The 16,340-nt window shown below is 32.2% G+C and overlaps 1 protein-coding gene, 1 long non-coding RNA gene and 1 other non-coding gene across 3 annotated transcripts; all 3 read left to right on the top strand.

Annotated features, from left to right (window-relative positions):
- The first annotated feature begins 4,536 nt into the window (after nt 1-4,536).
- LOC115231897 lies at nt 4,537-5,428 on the top strand. The gene is made up of 4 exons (XR_003883557.2): nt 4,537-4,690; nt 4,721-4,779; nt 4,811-4,965; nt 5,025-5,428. It is a non-coding gene; the product is annotated as an uncharacterized LOC115231897 (long non-coding RNA).
- A 186-nt stretch (nt 5,429-5,614) lies between these two features.
- On the top strand, nt 5,615-5,977 carry LOC115231903 (protein phosphatase inhibitor 2-like). The gene has a single exon (XM_029801799.1). The coding sequence runs from the start codon at nt 5,615-5,617 to the stop codon at nt 5,975-5,977; it is 363 nt and encodes a 120-aa protein (XP_029657659.1).
- Nucleotides 5,978-9,243: 3,266 nt separating this feature from the next.
- LOC115231912 lies at nt 9,244-9,362 on the top strand. Its single transcript, XR_003883560.1, has one exon. It is a non-coding gene; the product is annotated as a 5S ribosomal RNA (ribosomal RNA).
- The last annotated feature ends 6,978 nt before the right edge of the window (nt 9,363-16,340 follow it).

The following is a 16,340-nucleotide window of genomic DNA, read 5'->3' as shown; positions in this document are numbered from 1 at the left end:
CTTCAGAAAAGCACGACATTTGTGATTCAACGTTTAGACATGTGTATAATAAAGTATATTACACAAATTCCCAATAGACTTTATGCACAATTTAGAACAAGATGCAACAATTAATTCAAATTAAATTAAAAATAAGAACTAAAAACTATTTAATTAATGATTTATTCTTCATTTGTGTCAATAATTTTTTCCCAGCGTTCAACAAATTTCTCAATACCTTCTCAGTAAAAATAACTCAAAAAATCCGTCTAACCATGCTTTCAATTCTGCATCAGTGTTGAACAAAAACCAACGCACAGCATTGGAAAGTGACCTAAAAAAGCGAAAATCTGTAGATGCCAGATCGGGCAAGTACGGCAGCACTTCTCAGCCGTGTTTGAATAGTTTCCTTGATCATTTTACGATATGAGTGCTGACATTGTCATGTAATAAAAGAACATTGCGCTGTCAAATAAATCGTTTTTCTTAAATAGCCATTTTGACTATTTCCATTTGTTGAACATAAATTACGGCGTCAACAATTCGGTTTTTACAGCAATTCGTAATGAATAATTCCCTTCTAGTCACACCATACACAAAGCATCGTTTTACGTGAGCGAACATTTTGTTTCAACGTTTATTTAAGACTAAGCCATTCTTTACGCTACACTGCATTAATATACTAACACCATTTTTAATTGCCAGTAACTATTAAATAAAAAATTATTCATTTCGTAGAGAGTTAGAGATTACGAGAAAGCAAACCTGTGGAAATTGTGGCTCGTTGAAATTCCATCTAAAAGTATTTGCAAGACTCAGTTTGGAGAATATAAAGATTTTAAAGATCGAGTATCTGTAATGTTGTGTGCAAATATGTCTGGGAATCACAAACTAAGCCTGTTTTAATTGGAAATCAAAGATGCCAGATGTTTCAAAAATTACGACTATCAATGCTCTTTTTCATATTACAGTTCAAAAGGGCTTGGATGACGGGCCAAATTTTAGTAAATGGCTGATTAATTTTGACAACTGTTTGAAGAAGGAAAAAAAGTCAATTTTGCTTTTGATTGATAGTCCTTCTCATTGTATACCTTGTCATCTTGAAAATATAAAAATTATGTTCTTTCCTAAAAATGCAACATGAATAATACAACCAATGGACTTGGGAATTATCAAAACATTTAAAGTGCACTTTAATAGGCACAAATTATTTTATCTCACTAAAATTTTGGAAACAGACAAAGTTTCGGTTTATGAATCCTATAAACATTTAAATCTTAAGAACACTGTTTTTTTATAAAAATGGCTTGGGAAGACGTATGCTCGAAAACTATTGAAAATTGCTTCAAAAAACTGGAAAAAATAGAATTTGAAGAACAATCTACAGCAGAGGTTTTCAAACACTGCGCCGCGGCACATTTTTGTGCCGCGGGACGATATAAAATGTGCCGCGTGAAGATCTATATTTACTTATTTTTTGTTTAATTTTTAACTTAAAAATTATTTATAATGAAACAATTATAATAAATTATAATCACGTTGCTATTTGTTATGTCTGTGCATAGGAGTATTCGTCATTACAATCATCTTTTTTATCTATGGGTTTTGACTGTTGTGGCACTGGAAATAGTTTACCACAGTGCCTGATTTGCATGGAGGTGTTGTCGAATGAATCAATGGTTCCATCTAAACTTCGTAGACATTTTTTATCTAAGCACCCGGAATATAAAGATTATTCAATTGATTATTTTAAAGAATTAAGCAAAAAACATAGGTAGTGTTAATAATTATATATATACATATTTAGAGTAAGTAAAAAATCATTTTCAAAATCATTTAGAAAATCAGAAGATGCAGTAAAGTGCTCTTATCTAGTATCGGAATTGATTGCCAAGAAAATGAAACCTCATACAATTGCCGAAAATCTTATCCTTCCAGCATGCAAATTAATAGTCCGAACAAAGTTTGGCGTGGAATTTGAAAAAAAATTATTGAAAATTCCTGACATTATTTTCTGACAATACTATTTGTCGAAGAATTAGTACAATGTCGTTTGATATTGAAGAAAAAGTGGTATCTATAATGAAAAACAATTTATATTCATTGCAAATTGACGAATCAACTGACGTAGCAGGAATTGCGCAGTTGCTTATTTATATTCGTACTGAAAAGTCAGAAAGTATTATTGAACAATTTCTTTTCTGCAAGGCATTAGTTACTACTACTCGTGCAATTGATATGTACAATTTGATATTTGATTATTTTAATCAACATAATATTTCCTTTAAAAATTGTGTTGGTGTATGCACAGATGGGGCACCATCTATGTCTGGAAGACTTAATGGACTTGTATATTGTTTTATTACATGATTAAATTCAGGTTTCTTTACTAAAAGCACAGAATGATCAAATACTTTCAACAAATTGTTTTTTACATCGTGAAGTATTGGTTTCGAAAACTCTTCCGTCTGCTTTAAAATCAGTTATGGATGATGTCATAAAAATGATCAATTATATAAAAACTCGATCTAAAAATTCTAGAATTTTTAATTCTTTATGCGATGAAATGGGAGCAAGTTATAAAAATTAATTGTTACATACCGAAATACGATGGTTATCACGGGGAAGGGCACTGGCCAGAGTGTATGAATTAAAGGACACGATAGCTGAATTTTTCACGAGAGAACAATGCTATCAATTTCATGAATTGATCAGCAATTCGAATTGGAAATTAAAATTAGCATATCTAACGGACATATTTTCGATATTGAATGATGTGAATCTAAGCATGCAAGGAAATAATGAGACAATTTTGAGTTGTACGGACAAGTTAAATGCTTTAAAAATGAATATTACATATTGGAGAAGACTAGTATTAAGTGGGGATTTTAGCATGTTTCCTAAGACTAATGGTTTCGCATTCTAATTTATAAAGCCAATTTAGATTCTGACGGTACCATAATACAAAGTCTTATATATGAGCATTTGACATCATTGGAACAAAAAGTCAATAATTATTTTCCAGACATAGACATTGAAAAATATGATTGGGTATTTATTTTAAATAATTAGTTTTAGATACGGAATCCATTTTTGGTTAGTCATAGTAATGAGTTATCACCGTTCGAAAATATGGAGCTTATTGAACTATTTAATGATCGTACCTTAAAATTATCACATACGGAATTAAATATTGGCGAATTTTGGATCAAAATTCGTTCTAGATTTCCAAAAATAACAGATAAAGCAATGCGGATCATTCTACAATTTGCAACAACTTATTTGTGTGAAAAGGGATTTTCTGCATTACAAAACATTAAAACAAATAAGCGAGAAAATCTACTGGATTTAGATTCAGAAATGCGACTGGCCTTATCAAATATTGAGCCAGACATAGAAAATTATGTAAAAATAATAAATTTTGAATTTGGAATTTTATAATTATGTTTTGATTTTGATTATGTGCCGCGAGATTATTTTTTATTAGCATTTGCGCCGCGAGAAATTTCTCGTGAAAACCTATGATCTACAGATAAAAATTTAATTGATGAATTGATAATTAAAACAGATATTTATGATCCTATTCAAATTGAAGAATTCATTTCTATTAATTATTTAGAAGAAAATGCAATTAACAAGGAAAGTAATTTCGATAATGAAGATCCTAAAGAACAATCTGCAAATACAAATTTTCCTTCAAATGAACAAACAATATTTCATCTCACTAGAAATAAGATTGGTATAAAATTAAAAGAAATTGCGAAGTCACTAATCGAAATTGTTGAAAACGAAGAAGATGTGCGTCTAAATACTTCAATTCGAAGATTCGAGGAAAAGAATCAAAATATAAACAAACGGGACTGGAATATTACTTTGATAAAAATGCATAATTCTTTGTTAAAATAAAATTAATTTTTTCAATTACGTCAATTTTGGCTATTTTCGAATTATTAAGCAGTTCTACTCACATTCAAAAATTATTGATTATATTCTGAAATTCGCCATTTCTCAAATTCGCCGCATAAAATGACGGACCAAAAATGGCGAATTTAGAAGTATTCACTGTATTAGAATATAACAGATAAATTTACTAAGCTCAATAAATTTAAAAAACGGTATTCAATAGCTATGATACAGATTATGTTAGTTGTTAAAAACCCGTAGATGGAAATTAAATAAATAAGAGAAATTAATTGTTGGAAGGAAATTGAGGAAAAAATAATAGAATTAGCCCAAGATAAAATTGCAGGTAGGAAATACTGGATGAAATAATAACTAAGTAATATTTAAAAACAAAAATCTAGTCAAAAGTCGAAAATTTTATAATGAAATTGACACAAAAAACAAAAAAAACATATCAAAAAAATGATGAATAATATCATGCAAAAAACATCTTTTGATACACCCCAAAAATATAATAATTTAGTTTCAAAGATTTAAAAAATATAAAAATTGAAATTAACTGATTTTTTTCAAACAAATAAATTATAAATATTTGAAATAATTTGTTGCTATTGATGTTGGGTTGCACTAATTCCTAATAATAGGTCTCTAGTGGGCAAGACAATCTTAATAACAGGGGCAAGTCGTGGAATAGGCAAAGCAATTGCACTAAAACTAGCAAAAAACGGGGCAAATGTCTCAATTGGGTCAAAAACCGTCAATCCACACCCAGTCCTACCAGGCACTATATACTCCACAGTAAATGAAAGTAACTAATATATACCCACATATATAATAGTAAGTAATGCTGGAGGGAGAGGACTGGCATGTGAACTGGATATTCGCAACGAAAATGCTGTTTGTGGATTTTATACAAAAATTGGAATAGATCGAACAAGCTGTGGAAAAAACAGTGGATACTTTTGGAGGGATTGATGTGCTTATTAACAATGCCAGTGCCATCACTTTGTCCTCACTTGAAGACCTGGAAACTAAGAAACTAGACCTAATGCTCAACATCAACATACGCGGCACACTACTTTGGTAATTTAAATATTTATTATAAATTATATAAACCAAAATGAAATATAATTTAAATATAGTATAAAACATTGTATTAAATATTTATTAAAATCTTCTAATCCTCATGTTATCAATCTGAGTCCCCCTCTGCCCCTTCATCATAACTGGTATCGGACTCACTCAGCTTACACTGTGACCAAGGCGGCAATGTCAGGTCTGATCACCGGACTGGCCAAGGACTACAAGAGCAGAGGAGTGGCCTTCAATGCACTGTGGCCCAAAACTACAATAAAAACCGCGGCAATTGATATGGTTTGTGGCGGGAAAATCGAGGCGAAAAACTTTTGTCGGAGTCCGGAGATAATGGCAGATGCCGCCTTTGAAGTTTTGAAGAAAAATAGCAGGGATTTTAGCGGGAATTTTTGCATAGATGAAGAAATTTTAAAAAGTGCAGGAATTGTGGATTTTTCTAAATATAATTATATTGAAAGTTATATTATATTGAATATTTATAGATCCTTTGTTGATGGATGACCTATTTGTTGGCGACCCACCAGATGAATACACTTTTGACATCGATCGTTATGTGGATAAATAATTAATTTAATTAAATCGGTAATCAACTAATATTAATAAAATTATTTAAATTATTATTCTGGTGGGACATTTAATGTCAGAGCAAAAAAATCCTCGTGGTATTCTAAAAAAGAATCCTTCAGTAAATAAATCTTGTAAAACTCAAACTTTTGATGAAATGAATGTTTTGGCGACTCTCCACCCAATCGACAAGGACTACGGACATATGAAAATAGACGAACCAAAGACTCCCTTCGAACCAAGCACAGTCCCGACCTCAGAAGAACAACCCGACTTTGCAGGCGCAGTGTGGGAGACTGTAACCTCCCCTGTTTGTAGTCAGGAGAGTGCAGTCAAACTTGAGGAACCAAAACGGACATTGTCGGAATTTGAACGTAAAAGGAGAGATCATTATGATGAGTTTATTGTTGCCAATAAAGGCAAAAAAAATAATTAAATTGATTTATTAATTTGTGTCTTTTTATTTATACGGCCAGTCCCGTTAGTAGTCTTACAGGGATACTCTGTCTATAGTGACTAGAGGAGTGGAGGTGTCCCATCCGAATACGGCAGTTAAGCGACTTCTAGAGCTTGGCTGGGTGACCGTTTGGTAACAAACAGTGTCGTACAATTTTTGGTGCCTGTTGGGTGAAGAGTGTGTTTAGGATGGTAGAGTAGTTAAACGTGTCAGCGTTCCCTGTTCTAAGAAGGCATGTGCGTTTGTTGTTGTTAAAAGTGGATCGCTTATCTTACCTGATTTACATTACTAATGAAAACTCTTCATTATGGAAAATATTGGCGAAAAGTTGTTTAAACAGAGCTTGGAAATAGAATCAGTCGTATACAAGTCTAGTAAGTTCTTCCAATGTTCTTCCACATATACAGTCAACCCTCTCTATAGTGAACCCTCTCTATAGTGAACAGGCCATATTAATGCAATCTACAATAACAAATATTAGTAATTCTCATTAATATATTTATTATAAAATGAATACCACGTTTAAAAATGTATAATATCATTTATTTAAATATTTTTTTGTTCACTATTAAAGAATAGTGAACGTCAAATTTTTGTGAACATAAAAATATTAAATTTAATATTTTTTACATATATATTTAAAATTCTTTAAAATGAATAAACTACACGTTCTACAGTTGTTAGCATGGTGGAAAATCGAAAACGCCTGTCATTTTTTCAAAAGAAGGAAATAATCGAATTTTATCATAAAAATAGACATTACACACAGCGCGATTTATCCCTTTATTTCAATGTTTCTCTGGGCTGCATAAACAAAATTTTGAAAAATTCTGAAGGAATACTTAATGTTCAAGATGACCAAAAAAAGAAGAAAATTTAATTGCCCAAGTCTCAACCATTCGACAGAGATTTATTTGAATGGTTCGTTAAAAAACGATCATTTGGATTTACAATCAATGAATATCTTTTGAAGTCCATGTCTCTAAAAATGGCGAAAGTTTGTAATATTCAAGGATTTCAAGCATCAAATGGATGGCTTGAGAAATTTAAAAATCGATATTGCATTGCTTCCCGTGCTTTATGTGGGGAAAATCAATTTGTTGAAACCTCTGTGATTGAAAATTTTACAGAAAGCCTCAATAGAAAATTAGAACAATATTGTTCAAAAAATATTTTTAATTTGGACGAAACTGGATTGTTTTTTAAATTTTTGTCGAAGAGAACATTAGCTGTTGACTCGGACAAAAATTTGTCTAAAAAACCGATAAAAGAAAGAGTAACTGTTATGTTTTGCGTTAGTATGATGGGAGAAAAACTTGACCCATTTGTTATTGGAAAAGCCAAAAATCCACGCTGCTTTAAAGGAAGAAGAAATTTAATTAATAATTTACAAGTGGAATACAAATCAAATAAAAAAGCATGGATGACATATGGCTAGTGAATATGAAGCTAGTGAATATGCGAAGGCGCTTGAATTATGGTTTCTTGAGAATGATTATGAACAAAGAGGAAAAGTATACGAAATACGAAAAATTTTAAGAAATTATCAAACTAATAATTCTCAAAAAATCACCGATTACATGATTAAAATCTCTAAATAATCTTTGTAATTATACTTTGTCACAGTACGAATAAAATACACGCCGAATAATTACATTCTTTAATTTTACTGAAATTAAAAATTTACACAACAAAATGTTTAATTATTATTAAAAATATGATTTTTAATGTAAAATTCATTAACCTTTTTTACTAATTTATATAAACAAAACCAACCACACTCAATTTACGCAGTTAACTTAAACGTTTGAATATTGTTATTCCATTTTAGGTTATCCTAATAAAATTTTCATATAAAATTTATCGTTAATTTAAATAAAAAATTATTTTTATTATGGATTTATGAAAATTAATCAATTTTAGCTAATCGAGAAATATGAATTCCGTGTAACCGCTCACCGTCCTCCTTTTCGATAACATAGAGATCATTTCTTCGCTCGACAACAATATACTTATTAACATCAAGTCCATCGTACAGCGGATACTGCCGAACATTGGCATCGTTGTCCTGTCTAAAAATTAATTTGACGCTTGAGACCTTAAAAGCACAGTCGTTCCGACATTGATATTTTCTTCGTCGTATCTCCATTTTCTTTTTTCAATCATTTTTTCGCCAGCAATAATTAAGTTTTCTAATGCACTTTCTCGTGCCTAATTAAGTTTTCTAAAAGAATCCACAATTACCAAAATCTATTTATTAACATTAAATTCATACCCAGCTAAAGCCATCATTCAACGCCGAATATCTTCTGAGGTCAATTAAATCCGCAATGTATCTGTCCCTACATCTCCTTGCAATGATTGGCGTAATCGGAGGCTTCGTAGACAATAATTTTTTCGACTAAGAATATTTACTAAAAGGAGTTATTACCTGACAGAAAGCACAATTCGAAATCACCTTAGAGATTTCTTCTCTATTCAATCCATAATAGAGATTTCTTAATTTCGAAAAAAGCCGGTCTCTCCCAAAGTGGTTATAGTTATGTTCCGCCTAAATTTTATTTATTAAGTTGGACCTCAACGCACTTAAGCTTTAATTCGATTTCATCTTCACAGAAAAAACGCAATTTAAGCCCATTTTTTCGAAAATATGTTTTTCCATTTTCAAAATGGAAATTCTTTCCCAATTTTGTGAGCCTGTATCGCTCATGCCGCTCGATTGACGATGTATCAAAGTTGGAGTCTTTCATTTCTTTGATTTTGTCCAGTGTTTCCTTAAATAATCTCACTACACGCATGTTTCACGCTTTTTTAAATAAAAAATAATAATGTGATTCTACTAAAATAAATAATCAATTATTGATTTTTTTCATACTAATTTTTAGATTTCTAATTTTTTCAGCCATTTGTGACAAGTGTAGATTATTCGGCGTGTATTTTATTCGGACTGTCACATACTTTAATATTGTTTATTGTTATTTTGATTCCTTTTGTTCACTATAGACAATAGTGAACATGATGTTTTGACGTGGACATTTTGTTCATTATAGAGAGGGTTGACTGTATTTACTTTAACCAATGACGGACAGCTTTTTACGATTACTTCAAGTCCTCCGAAAATATTTATTGATCAAAATAAAATCTACTATTAAGTAGAAAAGTAAACACCAGCCAATATACAATATTGAATATAGAAGATATGGAAAATGAATTATCTATTTCCAAAAATGTCACAATTTTAAAAATTGTACGATCATACTTAGTCGTAAATACCCGTTCCCATCCGAACACGGCAGTTAAGCGATTACAGGCTGTTCTAGTACTTGGCTGGGTGACCGCCTGGGAACAAACAGTGTCGTACGTTTTTTGTTCCTGTTGGGTGAAGAGTATGTTTAAGATTGTTGAGTACGGCAGTATTCGTGGAATTAAACTTGTCACCGTTTGACGTCCTAAGACATCAAGTCTGTCTGGTACGATATGTTTTAAAAGTGAATCCCCATTCTTCTTTGATTTACATTACCAATGAAACTTTTCATAATGCAAAATCTAGCCAAAAACAAATAAAGTTTTGTAAGCGACTGCTTATCCACTTCTCTTTAAATGGGGAAATCGGTCGATCTTAAGTGATAGAAAACTTTTTTGTTTTTGAAATAGAACAGAAGTTTCTTAAATTTATAGGTTTTTTGAATGTATGTGATGTAGAGTATTGATTACTTTCTTATTTACAAGGTACTTGCCCTTCTATATTATACATCACAAGCCCGAATCTTTTTCAGAATTTGGTCGACAATTTCAAAGTGCCATTTAAATAAACGTATTGCAGTTAATTCAGTTCAGAAATATCAAGGTCGCCTCAATTTTTTGCGAGACATGAGGTCACAAAAACAAGAAACAAAAATTCATATTAAACAATGTAAAGATACTAGTACAAAATATATAAAATTGCATTGGTACATACACCACAAAGAGCAGGAGTAAGAAAATTAACTTTTTGGGAAACTAAACCAGTATTCGAATTGTTTGAATGAGCTGCTCCCATTTCCCGCAGCAAGATAAAACGGTGCTATTTTTGTAATCAAATGAACCATTATGTAATCAATGAATTGTTTTATTTGATTATTCTGTTTTATGTTGGAAAGTTCTTCGAACAATATCACAATATATGGATTTCATGAAAAATTGTTGAACGAATAATTTTTTAATGTAATATTATGTTTTTTGTATGAAAAGTAAGTTTTAAAAATGTTTAATAAGTTATTATGTTCTTTGAGTTTTATTTTTATTGTTTTAAAATTATTAATTTTGAATTTCAAGTATTTATATAAAATATTTTGTAATACAGTTAGGTAAATAATAATAATTTATTCCCCTTATAATTCTTGATTTTCTGAACTGCATATTCTTCAAACAAATCAACAAGATACAAAACTTCATATCTGAAACAGAGGCAACATCCTCACCACATACATAATAAATCTCATTCTGCTTTTCTTTCATTCTCTTAACATAGGAATCAAAATCAGTCAATTCTGTTCTTGATTTATTCGATTTGAACATGACAAGCTCAACAAGTCTCTCCTGATTTGTGGAATCCTCATGAATACCAAGCTTGACGCTCTTGTGGTACTGCTCGTAAAATTTCCCATACAACTCTTTATTTTATTTCATTTCCAAAAACATGTCCAAAGCATTTTTAACAATGTTCTTTTGATAACTTTAAGGACTGTATTGCTCTGCAACATCTCTTTTGAAAGGTTGAGAGCAAATCGTTGCTATCCATCAACCCCTTTAAAAAGGGACAAGATCAAGACATTCGTCCATTATAAAGACTCGTCGGACATACAACTTAATTCCAGATTTCTTTTTCTTCGTCTCAAAAAGGTCAAAAGGAGCATTCTTAAACGAAAATTTTACTGCTTTACTTAAATCTATTGATTTGCTTCATACTCAAGCTGCTGTATAAAGTGGATTCTCTGTACCAAATATTTCCAAGTTTATTTCTGCCATTAATACTATTGTCGCCTGCACTCTTGATGTTGAAATCGATGAGGCCGAGAATAAATCTGAACAAGTCGCGCCTGTTGCTGTCCATGTCAAAGAACCATCTCAACTTGAGGAATTTGATTTGTTAGTTACTCTGTTTTCCTTGGTTTTTTGATTTTGATTAAATATACTTTTTAGTTTTGAAAAAAATTAGGTAAATTTCGAGTAATATTATCGTAATTATTTCATTATATAAGTTACTTTCTGGTCAAGTTTTTCTTTTCAAAATGATTTCTAATATTTTCTAAATACATAATTTGATAATTATAACATGCAACAACAGTTTTTATTCCGCTTATCTTTCGATGTCTTTTGAAAGGACTCTGATTTGAAAATGAGTGTACAGCCTTGTTATAATGTACACTGAAATTTCAAAAATTTTCAGTGACTTTTTTTTCATTTGTGTTTATCATTTTGAGCATTTAACTCCAAACGGAACTCGACCTCCCACAATGATTGGTTTAATCATTAGCGTTTGATTGCAATTTGATTGTAAGTAGGTCTGTCGTTGAATGATATGGTCTGAAGAATAATGAAAAATTATCTTTAATTAACAAAAAGTTGAAGTGTAAAACAATTAGAATTCGCCAGTGGATACACCGCAAATAGCATACAAATTACCTCGCAAGATTACTATAGATATTCTTTGGTACGGCCAGGTGGTTTCCCGGCTTTCCTGGTCAAAGGGCATCGGGAATTACAAGACACCTTGTCAATACTCAATATCTAGCGGTGGAGAGACAAAGAGACACTCGTCAAGTCTTGGGCGAGGGTATACGAGTTTTAACTCTCAGGTCTCCTCACTAACTCGAGGAGAGACAATAAGTATTAGTTAATAAAACGAATGTCCAGGAATGGGAGATTTATATGTCGTTATAATAATCGCAGAAGTACAGAGATTTAAGAGTGGAGGCGGGAATGTCCCGACTACCAAATATACAAAAATTAATTACGAGTTCATTATGCACTTGATTCGACTGATTTCATCTTGGTTATTCCATTTAAATGCTCGTTTATTAGTTACAATATGAAAGTTGTGGATTTTTTTATTCGATGGTTGATACTTCCGTCGGATAATACTATGTCTGGGTATTCTTTGCGCAACGGGAATAAATCAACTGTTATATTAATGAGACTTTTACCAAACAAACTAAACTGAGGGATGACCCTAATCCCCCTCAAGGCCGCATATTGAACAATCTCCCTGATATGATGTGCAGTATAAACCAAATCCTCCCTATAGGCTCCCTGATGAATTAATCCACCAAATATATACTTTGCTCATGTTTGGGTGCACTGTGCTCTCGTAGGGGACTGATTTATTTCCAGTAATAGTCCAATGAAGTGCATTTAGCTTATTGTAGGCCATTGCGTCCTATTTACTAATTTATCATTCCTCGACCAAGTTCTGCATGATCACCTCCTTGGGGATATATCGCACAGATGTGTTCAAATGGAGTCCACGATAAGAATAGCGAGGTTTGTCTTCTATTTTTGCACTCGGGACAATAAACTGAACATAAATTGCCAGGATACTTACTTCTCCAATATCCGAACGACAAATCAGTTGGCTAAATGTTTCTAATCCTCTCAAAATCCCCCAAACAGTATTGGATGATACATGTATAGTCCCAGTTTTGATCCTGAGATGATCTAAAATTGGATGATTACATTCAAAACATGACTCGTCCATGTCTCTGTAGGGAATTGACTCGCATTTCCCGGGCATATCAATACTCACGGTCGAGATTTGTCCATTTTGTGACCCAGAGAGGTCGCTTGGTTTGCATTTTAGTCGGGTGTTCAAGACAATATCTTCATAACGAGAACTGGCAGATTGCAGAATTGGACAGCCTTGATTATAGTTCAGTTGGAAGTTAAAGTTGTCACAGTCAAGTTGGAAAGTTTTCTGATAGTCAATTACACTCGTCAGAATTAGACAAATGAAACATAAAATGAGAGCCATAAAGTCATTCGACGCGAAAAATTATTTATAAATTCGAACAACCAATTAAGGGATAATGCACGAAAATTTTTAAATTGTATGTGGACAAGGGGGCAATAAAATATCTAAGGGGGCGATAAACAAAAAAGGTTGAGAATGCCTTGTGTATACCATACACTCTATACTAACGTTACTGCAGTTGAAAAACTCGCAATTGGATTTAGGTGTGGTAGTACGCATGCTAGCAGGCCTTGGCTGTAGTTAGTCTCAAACAGAATAAACCGCTTAAGGAAAACATCTTTATAATGGATATCATTTCCTTTTTATTAAATTCTGTAGTTGAATGGATTAAAATCAAAATGTGATTTTCATTAATTCTATCCATATAAAATGTCTTAATATTAATGGTTTTTATGACTTTTAGACAAATTAAATTTAGAACAAACCAAAAACAAAGTCAATTAAGCCTTTTCAGTCTCGAAATATGTACGCCAGTTAAAATGTTTCCTTTATAGTCTTTAGGAAGATATAAATCTTTGTGAACAGTGACGACATAATACACTGTAGCATCTAGCCCATCATATAGAGGCAGCTTTGGAGGAATGACGTCTAAGATCTATTAAGTCAGCAATGTGTCTATCACGCTGTCTATTAGGGATTATACGAGTTATTTTTGACTAACAAATATCAAAAAACTACCTAACAAAATGAACATTTTAAAACAATGTGAGCAACCTCAGTTCGGGAAACATCGTAATAACGATTTCGAAGCTTTTCAAATAACGATCTCGTCCAAAGTAATCCATATTATGTTCTGACTGTACTTGGAACATTAGCTTATATTCATCGGCCGCAAAAAAACGAGGTTCAGAATGTAAGTTTTTCCATCTTAAAACCGGATCAGATTCTAAATTTCTTTTTTTTCTTATTGACATCTTTAAAAAAGACGGATCGCAATCAGAATTAAGATAATCCTTAATTTGATGTATTTCATGCAAAAAAAGCTTCACTAAAACCATGCCGCAATTTTATTATTATTTTTATTTATTTATTTATTTAAAGACCAAAGACGGGTAAGCCAGTTAATTATAATAATCCCCGTGATCGCCGATCCAAACGAGGGAGATCCTACTGAAAGGTTCGATCCTGCCCGCATGATCGGCCTAAGATGACGATGTCCCAGGGTCTGAGTTCTAGAACTCCTTTTTTCGGTAGGCATTAAGTGCCTCCTGAGCGTTTCCATATCCGATTGGAATTTTCCAACTGACATGGTGGACCCCATAACGCCACGCTAAGACCGGAAGGAAGGTTACATTTTATTTGAATAAAAAGTAGTCGGTCTATTCAACGGCGTGTTCCATTGAATAACGGTGAAAATAATTATTTTATTTAAAAGTTAATTTAAGGTTAAAGAGTATGTCATTCAGGTATTATGTCACATGGGCGACTATGTCGCTATGGGCAGCCAGTCCTTTTACGTGTTTCTATGGAAACCGCAGAAAAGGTATTAAATATTGAATATAGCAATTTATATATGGAAGAGTGTAGATTAATCAATTATTCTAATTTAAAATTACATTTGAATTATCTTTTAAAAATGGCTTACCCAAAAGTATATTAATTTTAACAGCGTGGTTACTCACACTTTGTGATGTCTGGGTTTAAGTGTTACGTCAGAAATATTAACGAATACAATCAAATTAAGGAAGCGTTAATCGGGATATTCCCGGAGGATATGAATGCTCGAAGCAAACACCGGTTGGCCAAAAAGGCTTCCAATTTTTGTCAAAAATGTCTGAAGAATCGTCAGCAGAAACATCATTTAATTTCGAGTTAGGGTTTGGGTTAAGGTTAGGGTTAGATTTTGAATATTTATGTTGTCACTTGCCAACGTTAGGGTTTGGGTTAAGGTTAGAGTTAAAGTTGTTACAAACTTTGCAAAAAATTTGATGTAAATTATAATTTGCTAATGTTGCAATTTATATTATCAAAAATAAAAATAATTCACATTATAATTTGCTAATGTTGTAAATAATTTTACTATTTTAAAACAAGCATGGTTCAAATATAAAACATCATTTTCTCAAAAATTTAAAGTTCAATCATTAGTTCGGATCGTTTGCCTTTATATTAGTTGGCCTTTTAGTAAATATTTGCTATGTAGTTGCCATGAAAACACGTAAAGGCCAGGTTGCCCATAGGGGTCTGATCACCCATGTGACATATTATTTCATTGATGCTAATCCGACCGTTCTCCGCTAGAGGTTAATCTCCTCCTTTTGGAGGAGGAAGTAATCAACATCACTCCCTGATCCTCTGTCTCCAAGTTAGTTACGACTCCTTTTCCCACTCGCCATATTATCTTCGTACAAATGACTTGCTTCAATTAAGGGGCAACTGGCTGAATTTATCTCCTCATCAGTGATTTTAATCCCGTGTCTGTGTTCAACAATCATACTCTCCAGTGTTTTCTTCAACACAATTGACTGTATATAAGACTGAGTTCCGTCCTCGATAACCAACTTTTGTCGCATTTTTGAACCTTTGATTAGTGGAACGTCTCATCTATGACTCCAAACAATGTCAGAAGTCGATCTTCCTTCACGAAAACCGTTTATTTCCAACTCCAATTTCCTATGATGGCCAGTAAATGCTGCAATTCCTTTTCTTTTTGAATTAAACAATTTCTTGAAATGGACGATTTTTGCGGAATCTGCGATTCGCCTGTCATTTCCGTCATTTATAAATAAAAGTTTCTGTGTTTAAGTCTCAGTAGTACTCTAATCACTTCATAGTACCTGCTATTCTCCTTCAGAGCTTCCATTGCCTGGATCTATATCTTAGTCTCGTTCTTGACATAGAGAAAACACACTTTTTGATTTTATACTTTATATTTATTCTTTCGCGGCTAAGATTTTCGTTGATGTGTTTGTCATCCGTATTTAAATATTGTAGCCAAATAAATTTTTGTTTATTTACAAGGAGTGACATCTCAGTTGTTCCACTCGGTGATGTCTTATCAATTTCTGTATATATTTGTCCGCTGTATTGATTTTTACATTTGCTTTCAGAGTTTGGGGATTGGTTGATTTGTTTCTAGATACTTATCAAGTAATTATTGTTGTAATGACAGTCCATTTATGTTGAGTTTTCTTCTTCTGTAAATAACATCTGCCTCTTTATATTAGTTTTGTTCCTGATTAGATATTTGACATTCTGTCGATGACCGTTTTATGGTCACTGTCGCTAATTTACCCCAAAATGATCTTACGTCGGTAAAAAGAGTTTTGTTTTTAGCTCGACAGATTATGTAATCAATCTGGTTGTAAATGTTTATAAATTCAAAGAATATCT

The sequence above is a fragment of the Octopus sinensis genome, unplaced genomic scaffold (genome assembly GCF_006345805.1).
Source record: "Octopus sinensis unplaced genomic scaffold, ASM634580v1 Contig18956, whole genome shotgun sequence".
Classification (NCBI taxonomy): domain Eukaryota; kingdom Metazoa; phylum Mollusca; class Cephalopoda; order Octopoda; family Octopodidae; genus Octopus; species Octopus sinensis.
This window is presented reverse-complemented; position numbering and strand designations above follow the sequence as displayed.

Bases quoted from the DNA above. Each gene is read 5' to 3' on its own strand.
- LOC115231903 (XM_029801799.1), top strand. From the start codon at position 5,615: ATGTCAGAGCAAAAAAATCCTCGTGGTATTCTAAAAAAGAATCCTTCA.